The sequence below is a fragment of the Aethina tumida genome, chromosome 3 (assembly GCF_024364675.1).
Source record: "Aethina tumida isolate Nest 87 chromosome 3, icAetTumi1.1, whole genome shotgun sequence".
In the NCBI taxonomy this organism is placed as follows: Eukaryota; Metazoa; Arthropoda; class Insecta; order Coleoptera; family Nitidulidae; genus Aethina; species Aethina tumida.
The window spans coordinates 24765786-24783049 of NC_065437.1; the positions used below are offsets into that span (position 1 = coordinate 24765786).

At 32.2% G+C, this 17264-nt stretch overlaps 2 protein-coding genes across 5 annotated transcripts; one reads left to right on the forward strand and one right to left on the reverse strand.

The window, feature by feature from the left end:
• Positions 1-12: 12 nt before the first annotated feature.
• LOC109594002 (DNA topoisomerase 2-binding protein 1) lies at positions 13-6466 on the reverse strand. 2 transcript variants are annotated; one of them, XM_049964187.1, is made up of 18 exons: positions 6276-6466; positions 6082-6221; positions 5785-6025; positions 5464-5732; positions 5118-5413; positions 3699-3787; positions 3345-3641; positions 3158-3290; positions 2572-3101; positions 2181-2517; positions 1824-2132; positions 1466-1755; positions 1284-1409; positions 1111-1228; positions 979-1052; positions 678-926; positions 392-615; positions 13-340 (listed from the first exon to the last, which is right to left on the reverse strand). In XM_049964187.1, exons 1-18 carry the CDS (start codon positions 6360-6362, stop codon positions 121-123), a joined length of 4029 nt encoding a protein of 1342 aa, XP_049820144.1. In that variant the 5' UTR covers positions 6363-6466; the 3' UTR covers positions 13-120. The 2 variants fall into 2 exon arrangements, with proteins under 2 accessions (XP_049820144.1, XP_019864727.2); XM_020009168.2 differs by having other exon boundaries at positions 5785-6028.
• Positions 6467-7441: 975 nt separating this feature from the next.
• Positions 7442-14698, forward strand: LOC109593954 (sodium leak channel NALCN). Of its 3 annotated transcripts, XM_049965144.1 has the most exons (28): positions 7442-7508; positions 7565-7655; positions 7708-7893; positions 7955-8178; positions 8238-8369; positions 8424-8572; positions 8633-8880; positions 8947-9232; positions 9289-9719; positions 9775-9981; positions 10034-10239; positions 10294-10419; positions 10541-10723; positions 10777-10956; positions 11013-11265; positions 11323-11699; positions 11770-11890; positions 11953-12086; positions 12166-12331; positions 12386-12580; positions 12636-12853; positions 12905-13128; positions 13186-13322; positions 13382-13518; positions 13572-13728; positions 13780-13899; positions 13953-14115; positions 14209-14698. In XM_049965144.1, exons 1-28 carry the CDS (start codon positions 7483-7485, stop codon positions 14373-14375), a joined length of 5244 nt encoding a protein of 1747 aa, XP_049821101.1. In that variant the 5' UTR covers positions 7442-7482; the 3' UTR covers positions 14376-14698. The 3 variants fall into 3 exon arrangements, with proteins under 3 accessions (XP_049821101.1, XP_049821102.1, XP_049821100.1); XM_049965145.1 differs by having other exon boundaries at positions 7481-7655; XM_049965143.1 differs by having other exon boundaries at positions 7481-7655; positions 8238-8572.
• The last annotated feature ends 2566 nt before the right edge of the window (positions 14699-17264 follow it).

Below are 17264 nucleotides of genomic sequence, written 5' to 3' on the forward strand. Positions count from 1 at the left end.
AATAAAAACAAATTAACTTACAACTTAATTTATTTTTAAAAACAGCCTTTCACAAATTTTGTACATGTCACTATTAACTACAGAAAATATAACAAAAAACAATTTAAAAAAACTTGAGATTCATGAGGATTTTGGATAATACTGTTTGAGGGGGGGCAAAATACAATCTATTACATTTTTTGCAGTTCTATGTAAATATTCACTAATAAATAAAGTATTAACACAATAAATTCCTTGTTTAGCTAGAGGAATATATTCATGTAACCTCTCGATGCCGACCGCCCTTAGCTCCAGAAAACAATGTGTCGCGTTTATTGAGAGCATTGGATCAAACGGTGGTCTAAAAGAAATAACGTTAGTAACACATAAAAGAATAAAACGAGAGACTTACGATAAATTTAAGACAATGCCTCCGCCAGCTTCAATAACTCTTACGATGGATTCTCGTTTGGGAGCAATAACAATGGCCCTCATATTCTGGAATGCACCAGTGCCACCGAGAGCCACTTCCTTCCGCCAATAATGCATGCTCTGGACGCGATTTTCGCATTCTTTGTCCGGTTGCACAGGTAAGTTGGCTACCGATTTTGGATTCCCAAATTCGTATTCTTCTTCCTATTTTGTACATATTAATATAATAATGTTATTGCTTAATATTTGAGTGGTCTGTAACATACATTTAAGAAATGTCCAGCCGCAACAGAGCAATCGACGTAAGACACGTGCAATATCCATTTCCCTGCAGCCATGCAAGATAACGTTTTCTCATTTCTGGCCGGTTTTGGGCATACGAGGTGTGTACAGTTCGGGTCATAATTAGGTAAATCGGAGACTAAACCGCCCAATTTTTCTAATTTTTCCACATACGACTGACGCATATCGCTGTCAATGCCGGAAATCATAAATATCCTGTGTTTCCGCGGTTCCTAAGAGAAGTACACAATAAAAACAAGTATTGTTGTTTAACTCTACACTTACCACTGTTGTGACTGTTTCTCTGTAGTCCCAACCAACAGTAAAGGCTTGGGAATCCTTAATTTCTGCGTCAGCAACTTTAAAAATATAAAAAAATTAATTTACAAATATTTTAGCAATTCCGTGTTACTTTACCTTCAGCTGGTACTGTAGACTGGAAGGCCCTGCTGCTTCGTTTATTTTCAGGAGTGGAGCTCATTAAGTCCTCAAGTAATTGGAGCTTACTGTTGATAATAGGATTTATTGGCTTAGGCTAAAAAGAAAAGTTTCTAGTTTACAACAATTTTTGTGTATTTACATCAATGTACCTCTTCCTGAACTTCCATAGGTTCATTTTCAATTGGATTAAAATTCAATTGTTTGGGTTCCTGATTTTGAATTGGAGAATCAAATCCTATCTTGTGCCATAGTTCTTTTTTGAGCTCAGACAATGGCTGAAACATTTATCAATTAACATAGATAATAAATTACTTAGAAAGCAGATACATACTGTACTTAATCTTCTAGGTTCTGGTGGTGCAAAATCTGGAAACTGATTAATGTAGCGTTGTAATTGTTTTCTAAGACCTTTGTTTGGATTAGGCGTTAGAAAACGTTCTAATGGTGTATCTGGCGTTTTAATATTAACGTAGTTATCGTATGTTACAGGGGAATTTTTAGGAGTATCATCTGTACCCAATAAATTAGTCTTTCTTACTTCCTGCATAATTTTATGAACTGGAGTCACTTGGCTACATGGTTCTGAAGAGATATTCATGAACTTGTTTACAGGAGTGTTGTCTAAAAGTAAATGTATTCATTTTATAATCTATAATATAAATAACAATGTGTGCACTGCCAATACTTACTTTGTTCTTCAGTTTCATTATTAATGGGAGTCAACACTCTGGACAATCTGCTAGGACCTGGCTCCTCCTGATTGGCCAAAGATGGTGTATTATATTTTGGAGTGCCCATGAGCGTTTGATCTTTTTGTGGTGTCTCTACTCCCGAAAAATCTTTATTGGCAGGAGTCCCATATTTCGGAGTACCCACAGTTGATGGTCGCCTCTGCGATGTATTTACAGGAGATTCTACTTTTGGTGATGAATTATGAATCTCCGTTACCCGTTTGGGAATAGCTGCCAGTTGTGACGGTGCACGTGACCTTTCCGGAGCTAAAAGCAAGGATTATTTATCTAAAATTTGACAAGCTTAAGTCTTACCTTTTGAGTCACCTAGTAGGTAGTCATTCTCTGGAATGAATTTACCAGTTTTGGCACACTCTAACAGCCAATCCTTTGTGACGACGGGCAAACCCCACTTGAGTGCTGCTGAGTATTTTTTACCCGACGCCTCCACACTGATTAAATGCGTAGATTCCACTACGTGCTTCTCTAACGAAGTAACGCGTGCGAGTTGATCTTGACACCGACCGCCCATTGCTTCGATTAGAATTCGAAGAAAGTTACGTTCGTAGCTGATGAAACCACTGCAAGTTATGACGCAGTTTGCAAGTGTGGTAGTATCTTGTATGTTGTAGGATTGATGATAATAATCTACCTAAAAATATATATTATTGTTAAAGAAATGGGTGACAATAAACCAGGGCATTACATCTCGGAGTTCACCCTCATTAAGGCATTCAGCAGTCCACATGTCGGTGACTATTTTCTTAGCTTCGTTTTTAAGTGGGGCCCATCTAAACACCGGCATCACCGCGTAATCTGCCACTCCTTCAAATGACTCGCCTACAACTTCACCGCAAGCATTTTCAATATCATTACGGAGTATACTCGCTTCCTCCTTTTCGAAACCGGCGATAATAAACTTGAGACCCTCAAACACGTCACAAGGCAGGCTTGTATCCTCTTCCTCCAGTCCGTACGGCGATGGATCCTTGGAGGGGTCGTCGTAGGACAATAGAGAATGTACTGACCTTTTACGACGTGCATTTTCATATTCTCTCGGATCTGGCGACGTATCCTTGGAGGGGTCGTCGTAGGACAGAAGAGACCGTACTGACCTTTTAGGATGTGTTTCTGACGTAGGTGCGTCGATCGATTTTTGGTCATCAGGTTTCAGTGCAACGCCAGTTGCAAATTTTGAATCGTTGTCAAGTAACTGAGCAAGTGTATCTTCTTGATCTACAATAAATACAATTTTGAAGTTTCTTTGAATTAATTAATTAATAAGTACAAACCAGTATTCATTGTTCCCAAATATTGCTGCATTATATCTGGTTCATCTGCAGCTGGTGGTGGTGGTGGTGCGGCAAATTCGTGTACCGCTTCCATTTCTGTGATGGTCCTATTTGATTTCAATAATTTTAAACCCTAAAAATCACGAAAAACTTAAGATATTCTTCCATCTCGTGTAGTGATACGTACTTTCTTGCTAAGTGGTGAATTTACATCATGTTTATCGTCCGAAATGGACATACCGACGAGGAACTCTTCTTCATTAGCAGGTTGCTTTTTTTCAATGCTCTCAATTAACCATTTAACATTCACTAAGGCGCAGCCATATCCCTTGCTTTTGATAAGTTTTACATCATGACACTGGATATCACCCACTATAACGTGAGTTACCCTATCAGTTATATCATCAAATCTTGTCGCACCGCTCCAGTTTAAAATCTTGCATAATTTTTCGCGTTGTTCACTATCAAAACCAGCTATTAATACCTGGAAAATGATTTTAATTTAAGTCTGAACTATTGGGTAGGATATTTCAAGACTCACACTACATCCATCTAAATATTCTCCAGCACTTTTAGCCTTTTTAATATCCAAATTATCAATAAGATGACTAAATTCTTCTTGTTGGGATGCTGAAATTGAAATAATTATCTAAAATATTCTTTTAAAATATCTTTTCTTTAAAATTAATTAATATAAAGTTCATAAAATTGTCATTTTAATAACCTATATTGTTCAAATAATGTCAGTCATACAAAGATACATTAATCGCTGTTTCATTTCCAATCTCTTCGCATTAGCGGAATGCAATCAAAAGCCAGATGAAAGCTGCGTTAGTAAATCTATTATACTATCTAAATCTCAAGACATTTACACTAATCTTGCACTTGAAGAATGGATGTATAAGAATTACGATTTCACCAACCATCACGTTTTGATGCTGTGGCGAAATGAACCATGTGTAGTGATCGGGAAGCATCAAAATCCTTGGTTGGAAGTGAATATTCCCAAATTGAAGGAGATTATACCAAAAGGAATACAATTGGCTAGAAGGAACAGCGGTGGAGGCACAGTGTATCATGACTTAAATACTTTAAATTTTACGTTCTTTACAACGAATTCGTTTTACAACAGACATAATAATTTAACGGTGATTCGGAAGGCTATCTTAAGAAACTATAATATCAATTTAGAAATATCAAAAGAACATAATTTATTATTGGACGGTTTGAAAATATCCGGGACTGCAGCAAGATTTGGACGTCCCAATTGCTACCATCACTGCACTTTGTTGGTTGACACACATAAACAACACTTGAATGATGTCTTGAATACAAATGTTAAAAATATAATAACGAACGCGACAAAGTCCAAGAAATCAAAGGTCACGAATCTTTCTGAAAGATATCCAGAAATTAAAACAGAATCTTTGGTAAAAGATATTTGTAAGGAATACTTAAGAACGTCAGCTGTCACTAACGCAGACAAAGGATTGGATTGGGCCAAGAAACAAAATGGTTTTAAATATGTTGATCCAAAAGAAAAAAATTTTCCTGGTATTACAGCGATTTGTGAAAATTTTAAAAGTTGGGATTGGATTTTTGGCAAGACGCCAAAATTCTCGATCTCCAACTATATTAAATTGGCGAAGGACTCAACACGAATAATTTATGGCGACTCCTTTATATCAGTCTCAATAGATGCTGGCAGAATAAGTAACATTACATTAAATACAACATTTGAAAAGCCATATGAAGCTTTAAATGGAGAAAAAAATATTACAGGTAGTTTGAAAGGATATAGATTTTCTGAAGATGTGCTTAACATATTGGCATAGAATAAGAAATATTTTAATATTTTAATCCTAGCAGTAATTTCTTACCTATTGTACTTTGTAATTCATAAATATACGATTCATGTATCTTAATGAATAATAATATGAATACATGCCAAAAATCAAACCTTTTCTTTTATTTGTATTTGCTTTTGAAAAATTCATTTCAGTACAATTCCCAAGGACAGTATCTTCCAATGTTGTTCTGTTTTCTTGTCCACTTGGTATGATGGCACTCAGAACCGAAAAGTTCGGATTTATGGACTCATTATCTTTTGTGGGTGTTGAATGACCTTTCTTTACTTGGTATGCATTATATGGTAAGGCATAACCTTTCTCAATGCTGTCTGTTATCCAATCAGGAGTGACACATTTAATACTTGTTACATTCCTTGCCGCTTTATATTTCTCACTTGTTGAACCCCTATAAATACAAATATATAATGATGTAAGGCTAAAATCATAGATACTCACTCTATCCCTTTACATACTAATACATCAGTTGTTGATAGATTCAGTCTGCCAGTAAATTTACCTCCATTCTCACTAATCATTTTTGTAAGTTCATTTCTTTCAGAAGACTTAGTAAAACCAGTAGAGCAAATGGTTAAGTTGTGAAAAGGTGGTACCTTGAAATGACTAAATTTATCATTACTGCAATGTACATTTGCTGTTTGACTGGCACTCCAAATTGCATCAACCCATCCTGGCAGCATAACTTTAACACCATTTTCAGTAGCATACTAAAAAAAATGGAATAGAAACTTTATTATGTTGATTAAATGGATAGCATACAGAGTATTTCTCTGTTTGAACACTGTCAGTTATTAAATGTGTTGTTGACACCAACATCTGATCAGAGTAACATCCTCCCATTAATTCAATTTTGTCTTTGATTTCCTGCTTCAATTTTTTTGGTAAATATGAACAGGCGACAATACAGTCAAACATGGCAACATTATAGATTGGCCAAGGATAGTTTGGGATTTGTTTGCCCTCCATTAAACAAACCGTAACACACCATGGTCCTATGATTCTACTGAAAACTGTGTAATAGAACTTGTCTTTTAATTAAAAAGTGAATGTACTTACGCACACTTGGTTTCCTTTATTTTGTTAAAAGCATCTCCAGCAAATTCTTCAAATATTACAAAATCAGTTTTACAAAACTCAATTGATTGATAGTCATCTTCTTTGAGCCAAATCACATTTTTAATATTTTGTTTGCATGCCTTTAAAGTAGAGAACATAAATTATTGAACATAGTATTATTCGATGTTAATTACCTCATGAGCTTGAAGCATAATGTCAGAACATTCTGATTCATTTTTGTACTTATTGGATAAAATACATATTATCCGAATATTATCCATTTTTGACTTCACATTCAAAAGACTTTAAGAAATATTTAAAAACAGTTTATATTTAACACACAACACTAATATTAAAATAGTTTTAAATAAAAGGGAAAAAAACCGACAAGACATCGACTCCTAACCTGAATTAACTGTCAAGAATTTAAAATTTTCTTCAAAATATTGCGCCATCAGGTCAGCCAACCTTAAATCCAAAACTGTTTACTTTGAATTTTCTTATATGTTTAATGTTTTATTTATCGTAAACATAAAATAAACTATATTAATATACTATACAATATTATTTAGAAAAAGACTAATAAAGAATAAAGACTATTTTTTTAATTTCAAATACAGCACTACTTTCACTTAAAGGTTAGGTTCACTCCAAGACAATACAATAAAGCGCACTATTACAAGAAATTCAAATTAAATATAAAAGAACAAAATAAAATTAAATATATAGAGGAAATTACATATTTAATTTTTGGTAAATGCTAAATTATTTAAATATTTATATAAAATACATATACTATCATGTTGTATATTTTTAAATGAAAAAAGAAATTATTTTAAGAACAAAAATAATTGTGTGTAATAATATATATTTTTTATTTAAATAATGCTCTAATGTTTCCAGGATTATAACTCAAAAACAATTACAAATTTAAATATATAATAAAATAATTTTAAATAATATACTAATTTAATAATAAAAATCGACATTCATATATTAAATTATTAATTATAAAAATAAATATTTATTTATGGTACGTTAAATAAAACGGATATTTTGTTGTTTATACCGTTTGTTGAAAATTTTGAATTTATTATTTTTTAAGCAACAATTATTTTTTAAATAAATATTGATTAATCTTTATTGACTGTATAAATTATCTATTTTATTTGTACTTTTAGCTATTTGTTACTACAATTTAAATTTAAAACACGTCCCCAAGTTATTGATTTTCAGTCTGGTCCACACAGCTTCTTTGTAGTGCTCATGTTCAACATGGAAACTGGTGAGAATATATTATTTTTATAAAAACAACCTATTTTCGCAGGTGCAGTTTTAAACTAATGGGTTCCAATTTTAGATGTGAAATAATATAAATGGATACATTTCATATCAAATACAATGTTCCACACATTCAGATTGAACATGTAAGGATAAAATATAATATTTTTTAATAAAAATCTATAAAAATGATGTTGGGTAGAAAGCAAAGTTTAAAAGGAGAGCCTGTCCTGGCAGATTATGGACCAGATGAAGCATTTAATGAGAGTGCTGATATTGAATGGGTGAATAAGGTTAGTGTTCGAAACAGGTGAATAATATAAATATTAAACACAACAATTTCAGAGATGGGTTAGACGGTTGATGAGACTGTGTGCTCTATTGAGTTTGGCTTCTGTCAGCTGTAACACACCAAAAACATTTGAGAAAATCTGGTTCATGCAATCTTTAACATATGGTGTTGACACAGTTCTAACTACACTATTTACTGCAGAAATGATTGCTAAAATGCACATTCGAGGCATCCTTAAAGTAACATCAACTACTATTCAATTTTATTAGTGGAGTCATACATTCAAAATTGTTTTTGTAGGGTGAAAAGCCGTATTTAAAGGATCATTGGTGTCAATTTGATGGCAGCATGGTCTTTTTTCTTTGGTTGTCTGTTATTCTTCAAACTTTCGAAGTGTTAGAGATTGTGGACAAATATAGTTACTTTTCTATGGTTCGAGCACCAAGACCTTTAATTATGATCAGATTTTTAAGGGTGTTTTTAAAGTTTTCCATGCCTAAATCAAGAATAAATCAAATTTTTAAGTAAGAGTTAGAATTTTATTAACAATTTTAATTGTGCTAAATTATTTATTATTTTTTAGGCGATCGAGTCAACAAATATATAATGTTACACTTTTCTTTCTGTTTTTCATGTCATTATATGGACTTTTAGGTGTCCAGTTTTTTGGAGAATTAAAAAATCATTGCGTCACAGAAAACACAACGGATCCACAGTATGTTTCATGTATTTTAATATTTTGCAACAATTATATACACTGTATTTTCAGGAAGGTAACATTAAATAGTTTGGCCATTCCTGATACATATTGTTCAGTGGACCCTACATCTGGATATCAGTGTCCAAAAGGAATGAAGTGCATGAAACTGGAAGGAGTGTCAAGATACACTATTGGATTTAACGGATTTGATGAATTTGGTGGGCACACGAAATTTATAAACCAAAAATACAACATTAATGTCAATTATCTTTTTACAGTGACAAGTTTTTTCACAGTTTATCAAGCGTCTTCTCAAGAAGGCTGGGTTTTCATAATGTACAGGGCGATAGATTCTTTACCAGGTTGGAGAGCCATCCTTTATTTCAGTACCATGATTTTCTTTTTGGCTTGGTTAGTGAAAAATGTTTTCATTGCTGTAATCACAGAGACATTCAACGAGATTCGAGTCCAGTTTCAACAAATGTGGGGAGTCAGGGGACATATTCAAAATAGTTCAGCCTCTCAGGTGATGCAGCTATAATAATTAACCAAATATTATAATATTTTTGAAACACGAATCTTTAATTTTTAGATATTAATAGGAGATGACAGAGGTTGGAAATTGGTAACCCTCGATGAGAATAAACACGGTGGTCTGGCTCCTGAATTTTGTCATAAAATTTTGGCGTCACCACATTTCAGATTGTTGGTGATGGGGATTATTCTAGCTAACGCCATAGCAACTGCGACCATGAATTTCAAACACGATCGAAGGCCTAGACACGTATTTTATGAAAATTATTACTACATGGAATTGGGCTTCACAGCTTTGTTGAATTTGGAAACTATTTTTAAAATATGGTGCCTAGGATGGAGAGGTTTGTATAATATATTTGTGGAACATCAACCAAATATAATAAAATATCAACTTCAGGATACTGGAAACATTCTATCCACAAATTTGAATTACTTCTTGTTATTGGTACTAGTATTCATGTAATTCCTGGATTTTACATGACTGGATTCACATACTTTCAAGTGTTAAGGGTGGTTCGACTTATTAAAGCCTCCCCTCTATTGGAAGACTTCGTCTATAAAATCTTTGGACCTGGAAAAAAATTGGGCAGTTTGATTATATTTACAATGTGCTTACTGATAATTTCTTCAAGTATATCAATGCAACTCTTTTGTTTCCTCGACTTCACAAAATTTGAAACGTTCGCCGAGGCATTCATGTCTATGTTCCAGATTTTAACACAAGAAGCATGGGTTGAAGTAATGGATGAGACCATGTTGAGAACTAGGTCAATGTTGACACCTTTAGTTGCCGTATATTTTATATTGTACCATCTATTTGTCACACTGGTGAGATAAAATAATTTAATATATTTAATTTTGTCACAATTTTAATGACTTTCAGATTGTGTTGAGCTTGTTCGTAGCGGTTATCTTGGATAATCTGGAACTGGACGAAGACATAAAGAAACTTAAACAGCTTAAATACCGAGAACAAAGTGCTGAAATTAAAGAAACTCTTCCATTTAGACTAAGGATATTCGAGAAATTCCCCGACAGTCCCCTTATGGTCACCCTTCATAAAGTTCCATCGGATTTTAACTTACCAAAGGTTGACTTTAAATAAATATTGAGTACCAAAACACTAATTTCTGCTTTTGTAGGTACGTGAGAGTTTTATGCGTCAGTTCGTCTATGAAACTGAAGATGATGAAAATTCTGAAAGTGGCATAAAGAAATTAAATGAAGAGATGTTCGACAATAAGGTGATTTACAGGAAGCAAAAACCTTTAAGGGTTCTTAGTACATTGCCAAAAGTTAGAGTGGCGAACGATAGTTTGAAGAAAACTTCAATTGTTCACATTATAAAGTGAGTAAAAATTATTTTGTTTATTATATTCAAACTTAATACTTTCAATTTTAGTGATTCAAATAATCAGCGATTAATGCTGGGTGATTCATCCATGATTCCAGTGCCTGGAAGTAAAGGTCCTTTAAAACCCCAAGGAACCATCAACAGTATGAAACAGTTACGTATTGACCAGAAGAAGTGAGTTTTAATAATTGGCAATCTAAATTTTTATATTAATTTGTATTGGCTCTAAATTATTTAGATCTAGAATAGACGATGGTTTTCCTGGTTTATTAACCATAACTTTCATCTATTCCAGATTTGGATCACGATCTATCCGAAGGAGTGTCCGAAGTGGATCTATTAAACTCAAACAAACTTACGAGCATTTAATGGAGAATGGAGATATTGGAGTAAACAGAGTGACTTCTAATAGAGCACGCCCACACGACTTAGATATCAAATTACTTCAAGCCAAGCGGCAACAAGCTGAGATGAGACGGTATTGTTTGAAACTTTTGTGCATATCATTTACTAAACATAATAAAACCTTAGAAATCAACGGGAAGAAGATCTACGAGAAAACCATCCATTTTTTGATACACCTCTATTCGCTGTGCCGAGAGAAAGCAGATTTCGTAAATTGTGCCAGCTTATAGTATATGCAAGATATGATGCCAGGCTTAAAGATCCACTAACCGGAAAGGAAAGAAAAGTTCAATATAAGAGTTTACAGTAAGCAACTTAGTTCTTGCTCAAGTTTCAAATAAATAATTTATATATTTTTTCAGTAATTTCTTAGGATTGGTCACTTACTTGGATTGGTTGATGATCGCCATGACCACTTTATCTTGCCTTTCAATGATGTTTGAGACTCCATTTTATAGAGTAATGGATAATATTTCTCTACAAATTGCCGAATATTGTTTTGTTATATTCATGAGTATCGAATTGGCATTAAAAATACTTGCCGATGGTTTATTTTTCACACCGAAGGCCTACGTCAAAGATGTAGCTGCTCTTCTTGACGTCTTTATTTATTTGGTACGCAATTAATTAAAAAGAACATTCAGTTTACACCTAAACAACGTTTGTTAACAGGTGAGTCTAACCTTTCTATGTTGGATGCCAAGAAGAGTACCACCAAACTCCGGCGCACAACTGCTGATGATTCTCCGATGCTTGAGACCTTTAAGAATATTTACACTGGTACCTCACATGAGAAAAGTCGTTTACGAATTGTGCAGGGGATTTAAGGAAATTCTCTTGGTATCAACACTTTTGATTCTTTTAATGTTCATTTTTGCAAGTTACGGTGTCCAATTATATGGAGGACGTTTAGCTAGATGTAACGATCCCAGTATTACCAGAAGAGAAGACTGCACAGGGATTTTTTGGAGGCGTGTTTTCGTGACAAAAATGAAATATGCACCGGGCGAAGGAGAAAGCCACCCGGCTATATTGGTTCCTCGAGTCTGGTAAGTAACTTTGGATATTTTATCACTTACATTAGATTTGTATTAAATACGTTGTTTTCTTATTTTTAAGGGCTAATCCCAGGAGATTTAATTTTGATAATATTGGAGATGCCATGTTAACCTTATTCGAAGTTCTTTCTTTTAAGGGTTGGCTGGATGTCAGAGATGTTTTGATAAAAGCTTTAGGACCTGTGAGTAACACAAAAACATCTTCTTCTAGTGGGTGTACTTAATTTCTATGTATTTATTCAAGGTTCATGCAATATATATTCATATATACATTTTTTTGGGCTGTATGATTGGTCTCACTTTATTTGTGGGTGTCGTTATCGCAAATTATTCAGAAAACAAGGGTACGGCCCTTTTAACTGTAGATCAAAGGAGATGGTAATAATCATTTTCTGTATAATAAGTTTTATCTTTTAATTTGCACCTATAATATATAAAAATTTCATATTTTTCTTAGGTGTGATTTAAAGAAGAGACTTAAGATTGCCCAACCTCTTCATCTTCCTCCAAGACCTGATGGCAAAAAGTTTAGAGCTTTTATATATGATATTACACAAAACATTAAATTTAAAAGGGCTATAGCTATTATGGTTTTGGTTAATAGTGCCCTTCTAGGAGTCACAGTAAATATTAAAAAGAAACAGTTGATTCAAAAGTAATAAAACGTTTATTTTCAGTGGAATAAAGATTACTCATACACAGACGTTTTGGCCACAGTTGGCATGATTTGTACTCTACTATTTTTAGTAGAAGTTGTTATGAAAAACATAGCGTTCACTCCAAGGGGTTACCTTCAATCAAGAAGAAATAGATATGACCTTTTCGTCACAGTTACTGGCGTTATTTGGATGTTTTTCCATATAATGTTTAAGGTTTAATTATATTACATATGCACAAGTGTTCTTTTACTCATACGTGCAATTTTAGAATGAACTGACATACTTCATAGGATTTATGGTGGTCATACTCAGATTCTTTACTATAACTGGAAAACATGCCACTTTAAAAATGCTCATGCTGACGGTGGGCGTATCAGTCTGCAAGAGTTTCTTTATCATATTCGGCATGTTTCTTTTAGTATTTTTTTACGCTTTGGCCGGTACGATAATATTTGGAACGGTTAAATATGGGGAGGGCATTGGAAGGTAAACTTATTCAAAGAAATGGTGATTGACCGTTAATCGCTTCATTTTTAGGAGGGCCAATTTTCGATCTCCTGTAACTGGTGTAGCCATGCTTTTCCGAATTGTAACTGGTGAGGACTGGAATAAGATTATGCATGACTGCATGATCCAGCCTCCCTACTGTACGCCGGCCGAAAACTACTGGCAGACTGATTGCGGAAATTTCACCGGTTCCCTAATATATTTCTGTACATTTTATGTCATCATCACGTACATTGTTTTAAATTTATTAGTGGGTGTGTAATTTACAATAATTAAATTAAAAAAATAATTTATACTTTATATAATTTCAGCTATTATCATGGAGAATTTTTCATTATTTTATTCAAATGAAGAAGATGCACTATTGTCATATGCTGACATCAGAAATTTTCAAAATACTTGGAACATTGTTGACATACATCAGAGAGGTGTAATACCAGTTCGAAGGGTAACAATATTTAGATATTGTAAGAATATTTAGAATTTTTTCTATATAAATATTTTCAGGTTAAATTCATATTACGACTTCTCAAGGGAAGATTAGAAGTAGATCCCCAGAAAGATAGACTCTTATTTAAACACATGTGCTACGAACTGGAGCGGTTGCATAATGGGGAAGACGTTACATTCCACGATGTTATCAAGTGAGCAGAAATAAGTTTAGATCAGCCACTATAAATTTAACTCATTTTTTTAGCATGCTATCGTATCGGTCGGTGGACATAAGGAAAGCTCTTCAATTGGAAGAACTTTTAGCAAGGGAAGAGTTCGAGTACATAATTGAAGAAGAGGTAGCTAAACAAACGATTAGAACCTGGTTGGAGGGTTGTTTGAAAAAGATACGATCAACAAACGTAACTAATTTTTACATATATTATAATAGTTATTGTATTATCTTTTTACAGAAGCAGCAGAATAGTTTAATAGCAGGGTTGAGAGCCACTAATGAAGCAGTAAATATACCGGACACTACCGAAGAAAACAAGGCTAGTGTACCGGATCAGGAAAATGAAGTAGAAGTTAAAGTAAGTTTCGAGTTCCTGTAATAATAATGTAATAATGTTTAATTAATGTTTAGGAAGTAGAAACTGTTAAGAAACAAAAACTTGCAACACTTCCCCGTTCGGACAGTATTGGTAGTAGCTCAGGACGAAAATACTTGGCTCCTACATTATCAGACCCTGCTGCAAGACCTGAAAAAGAAAGGATAGCGACGAAAAAGAAAAATAATAGACAACCTGGTATATATATATATATATATATATATATATATATATATATATATATATATTATTTATATTTTGTGACTAATATATTCATCACATACTTTTTAGTTAATAAGAATATATCGCATCTGAATGAATCTGAAACCAACCGTATGCCAAGAGAAGTTTTTAATAATAAAACTACGGTGCCAAAATCGTCTAACGCTCTACATGAAATAAGGGATTGGTGGAATGAGCAATTATCTTATGCGTCACAATCAAGTGATGAAGATTAAAAATGGTAAAAGTCTCTAGAGATAGTTTTAGTGAATATTAGACTGGATATTATAAGACTTGTGTCCGTATCTTGTATATGTTGTATGTGTTAACTCATACGTGGAGTCAATTTTTGCAAGATATCGATTTTTTATTGACTTTTGTATTTTCTTAGTACATAAAGTTTTGTTTGATAGTTTTACATAAAACTATTTTATGAATGTTAAAATGTTAGTTTTTATTAATGGATATACATCCATAATATTTATTACTGTTATATTTTAATGAATGAAATTATGTGTTGTTCTGTTATTTTTTATTATAAAAATATATTAAATGTTTATTAAAATATGCCTTATTTTACAACCCTTCAACTAATAACTTTAGATAAACATCCAGTCATATACATATGCGTAATTTCGTTAATAAGCGAACAAATATTATTTATGACTTATTTTAGGTTACTCCCATTTTTATTATGCATAATAAAAATATTGTTTGTAACGATGCAATTACATTAAATTTGCTTTTTTACGATAATCCAATTTATTATGAAGTCTAACACTAATAATAATTTTAATACACTAATACACTAATTGAGTGACATATTCAATAATTACTTTATTTACATAACAAAAGTAGCTCAATTTATTATGAGTTTAGTTGCAAAATTGTTTGTCTTTTTAAAGAAGTATGAGTAACAACGTTTATTCCAGATTTAAATTTGTTTACATTATAGGGAGAATTATAGGATTGTTTCCCTTTAGAATGATTTACTCAAAAACTAAACACGTTTATATTTCAACCAGCATATCATTAATCTGTTTTGTAGTACATTCTGGGTTATTTATATTTACGTTCACATTACATTCTTTCTATTGTAAAAATCAAACATTGTCGAATAGAATGGCTATAATAAAAATCTTAATTCGACATATAATTATTGGTTCTCTGTACTTTAGTAGTTATAAATACGGAGACATTTATTTGGAAGTTATGAAGGAAATATCAAAAACGGATAATTATTTTAAAAGTGTATGCAAATCCAATTTATGCATAAAATATATAATATTTAAATTCATATTAATTTTGTGGCAAACTGGACTAACAATTGTTAGTTATATACTTTTCAACTATAAAAACAGGACAACATTTTGTGCATTATATTTTACAGTTCCTCTACTTATTGAATATTCAAGTGATATTTTATGCATATTTCTTTTTATAGAGATTAGTACGAAGTTTCGCAATATAACAAAGATTGTAAAAATTCGTAGACTTAAATTTGAAAATATTTTACAGGTATTACATATGTGTTACCCTCTGAAGGGGGCTTACATTAATAGTTTAAAAGTTGCACAAATTCCATTCCTCGTCAAAATTATTTGGATATTTATAGCCACATTTGGATCTGCTGATTTTTTCTTTAACATTAATTATAGTGTGTTAACTTTGTGGGAAGTTCTTGTTACTACTCATCCATATTTGGTGTGGATGACGGCTGCAGTAATTGATTTCTGTTTGTTTTTGATTTGCCTCCAAAAGTTATATACCCAGGTAAAAATTATACCTTAAAAATATGCAAGTTCATATTTTTTGTATTATTGCAGATTAATAAAAATTTTGAAGTTTTAAAAGATATATTAGAAGGTGAAATGTTTATGAACAACAGGGTAAGTATATATTTACTATCATTTTGGACACACACACAGGTTTTTCATACGATAATTAAGATACCTAAAAAGATTTAATTTGTTTATTAGTTCCATAAAAAATTCATGTGAAGTTTTCATTAACTAATGCACTACACCTTCTCGAACAATATTTCATATCTTTCTCAGTTGTAAACTGCACGCACTAATGCCAAAAGAAACTATATATAATCGCTTCGAATTTCCATATGTGCTGAACAGATGCGTTGGCATTTTTCCATACAAAATGAAAAAACATTTTAAAGTTGAATTTGTGATGACTAAAATGTGCATCCTAATCAATTCTCTGATAATCCCGACTTTATTCGGTTATCAAAGTTTTGTGTTCTATTACTGTTACGATTCGATCATGCGAGTTTTAATAAATAAATTTAAAATAGGTTTGTTGGGTATATATTTTTGCAATTTGTATTTAAACTTTTACCATTACAAAAAGGATTATGTGAACATTTTACATTGCATTGCTGACTTTGATAAGGAGTATAAGGTTAATTTATCTGGAAACAAGTATTTTAACAGGTATTTGATTTTAAAATGTCTTCTGTTCCTTTGGCTTGTTATTCAAGAAATACTAAACGTCTTCTTTTATAATTTCAATAATTCAGCTTTTTGTGCAACGTATTATTTCGTCCCAAACTTTGTACAATTTTTGGAGGAACTGCTAATGGTTTTTATACTAATAGAAATTTATAAACGGGCAAAATTGGTTCACAAATATATTACACACAAATCAAATATTCATGAAAAGCAGTTTTTCACTTTGATGAAAATTTTGGATAAGTTGAAAACGTACTACAAACTGACAAATAATTTTAGTCAACTTCCATTTTTAATCAAAGTGATGTGGTTATACGTGTCGATGTTAATATCAGCTGACTTTTTTCTGTCTTTGGATTTTGATTGTTTTTCAATTGTGCAAATTTTTACAATTTGTCACAGTTTGTTTGGTTGGATTTTAGTGAGTACAATTGACTTTTGTAGTTTTCTCTATTGGATTCAATCTTCAAGATCGAAAGTAATAATCAATTAATTAATTAATTAATTAAATCTGATTCTATATTTTTATTGTTGTTGTAGATTAATGAAAACGTTTCTATTTTAAGAGACATATTAGATAAGAAGTATGATGAGGATGAAAAGGTAAATATAAAATCTTTGGTGTGTCCAAAATTTATAAAAAGATGTAAAATATATAAA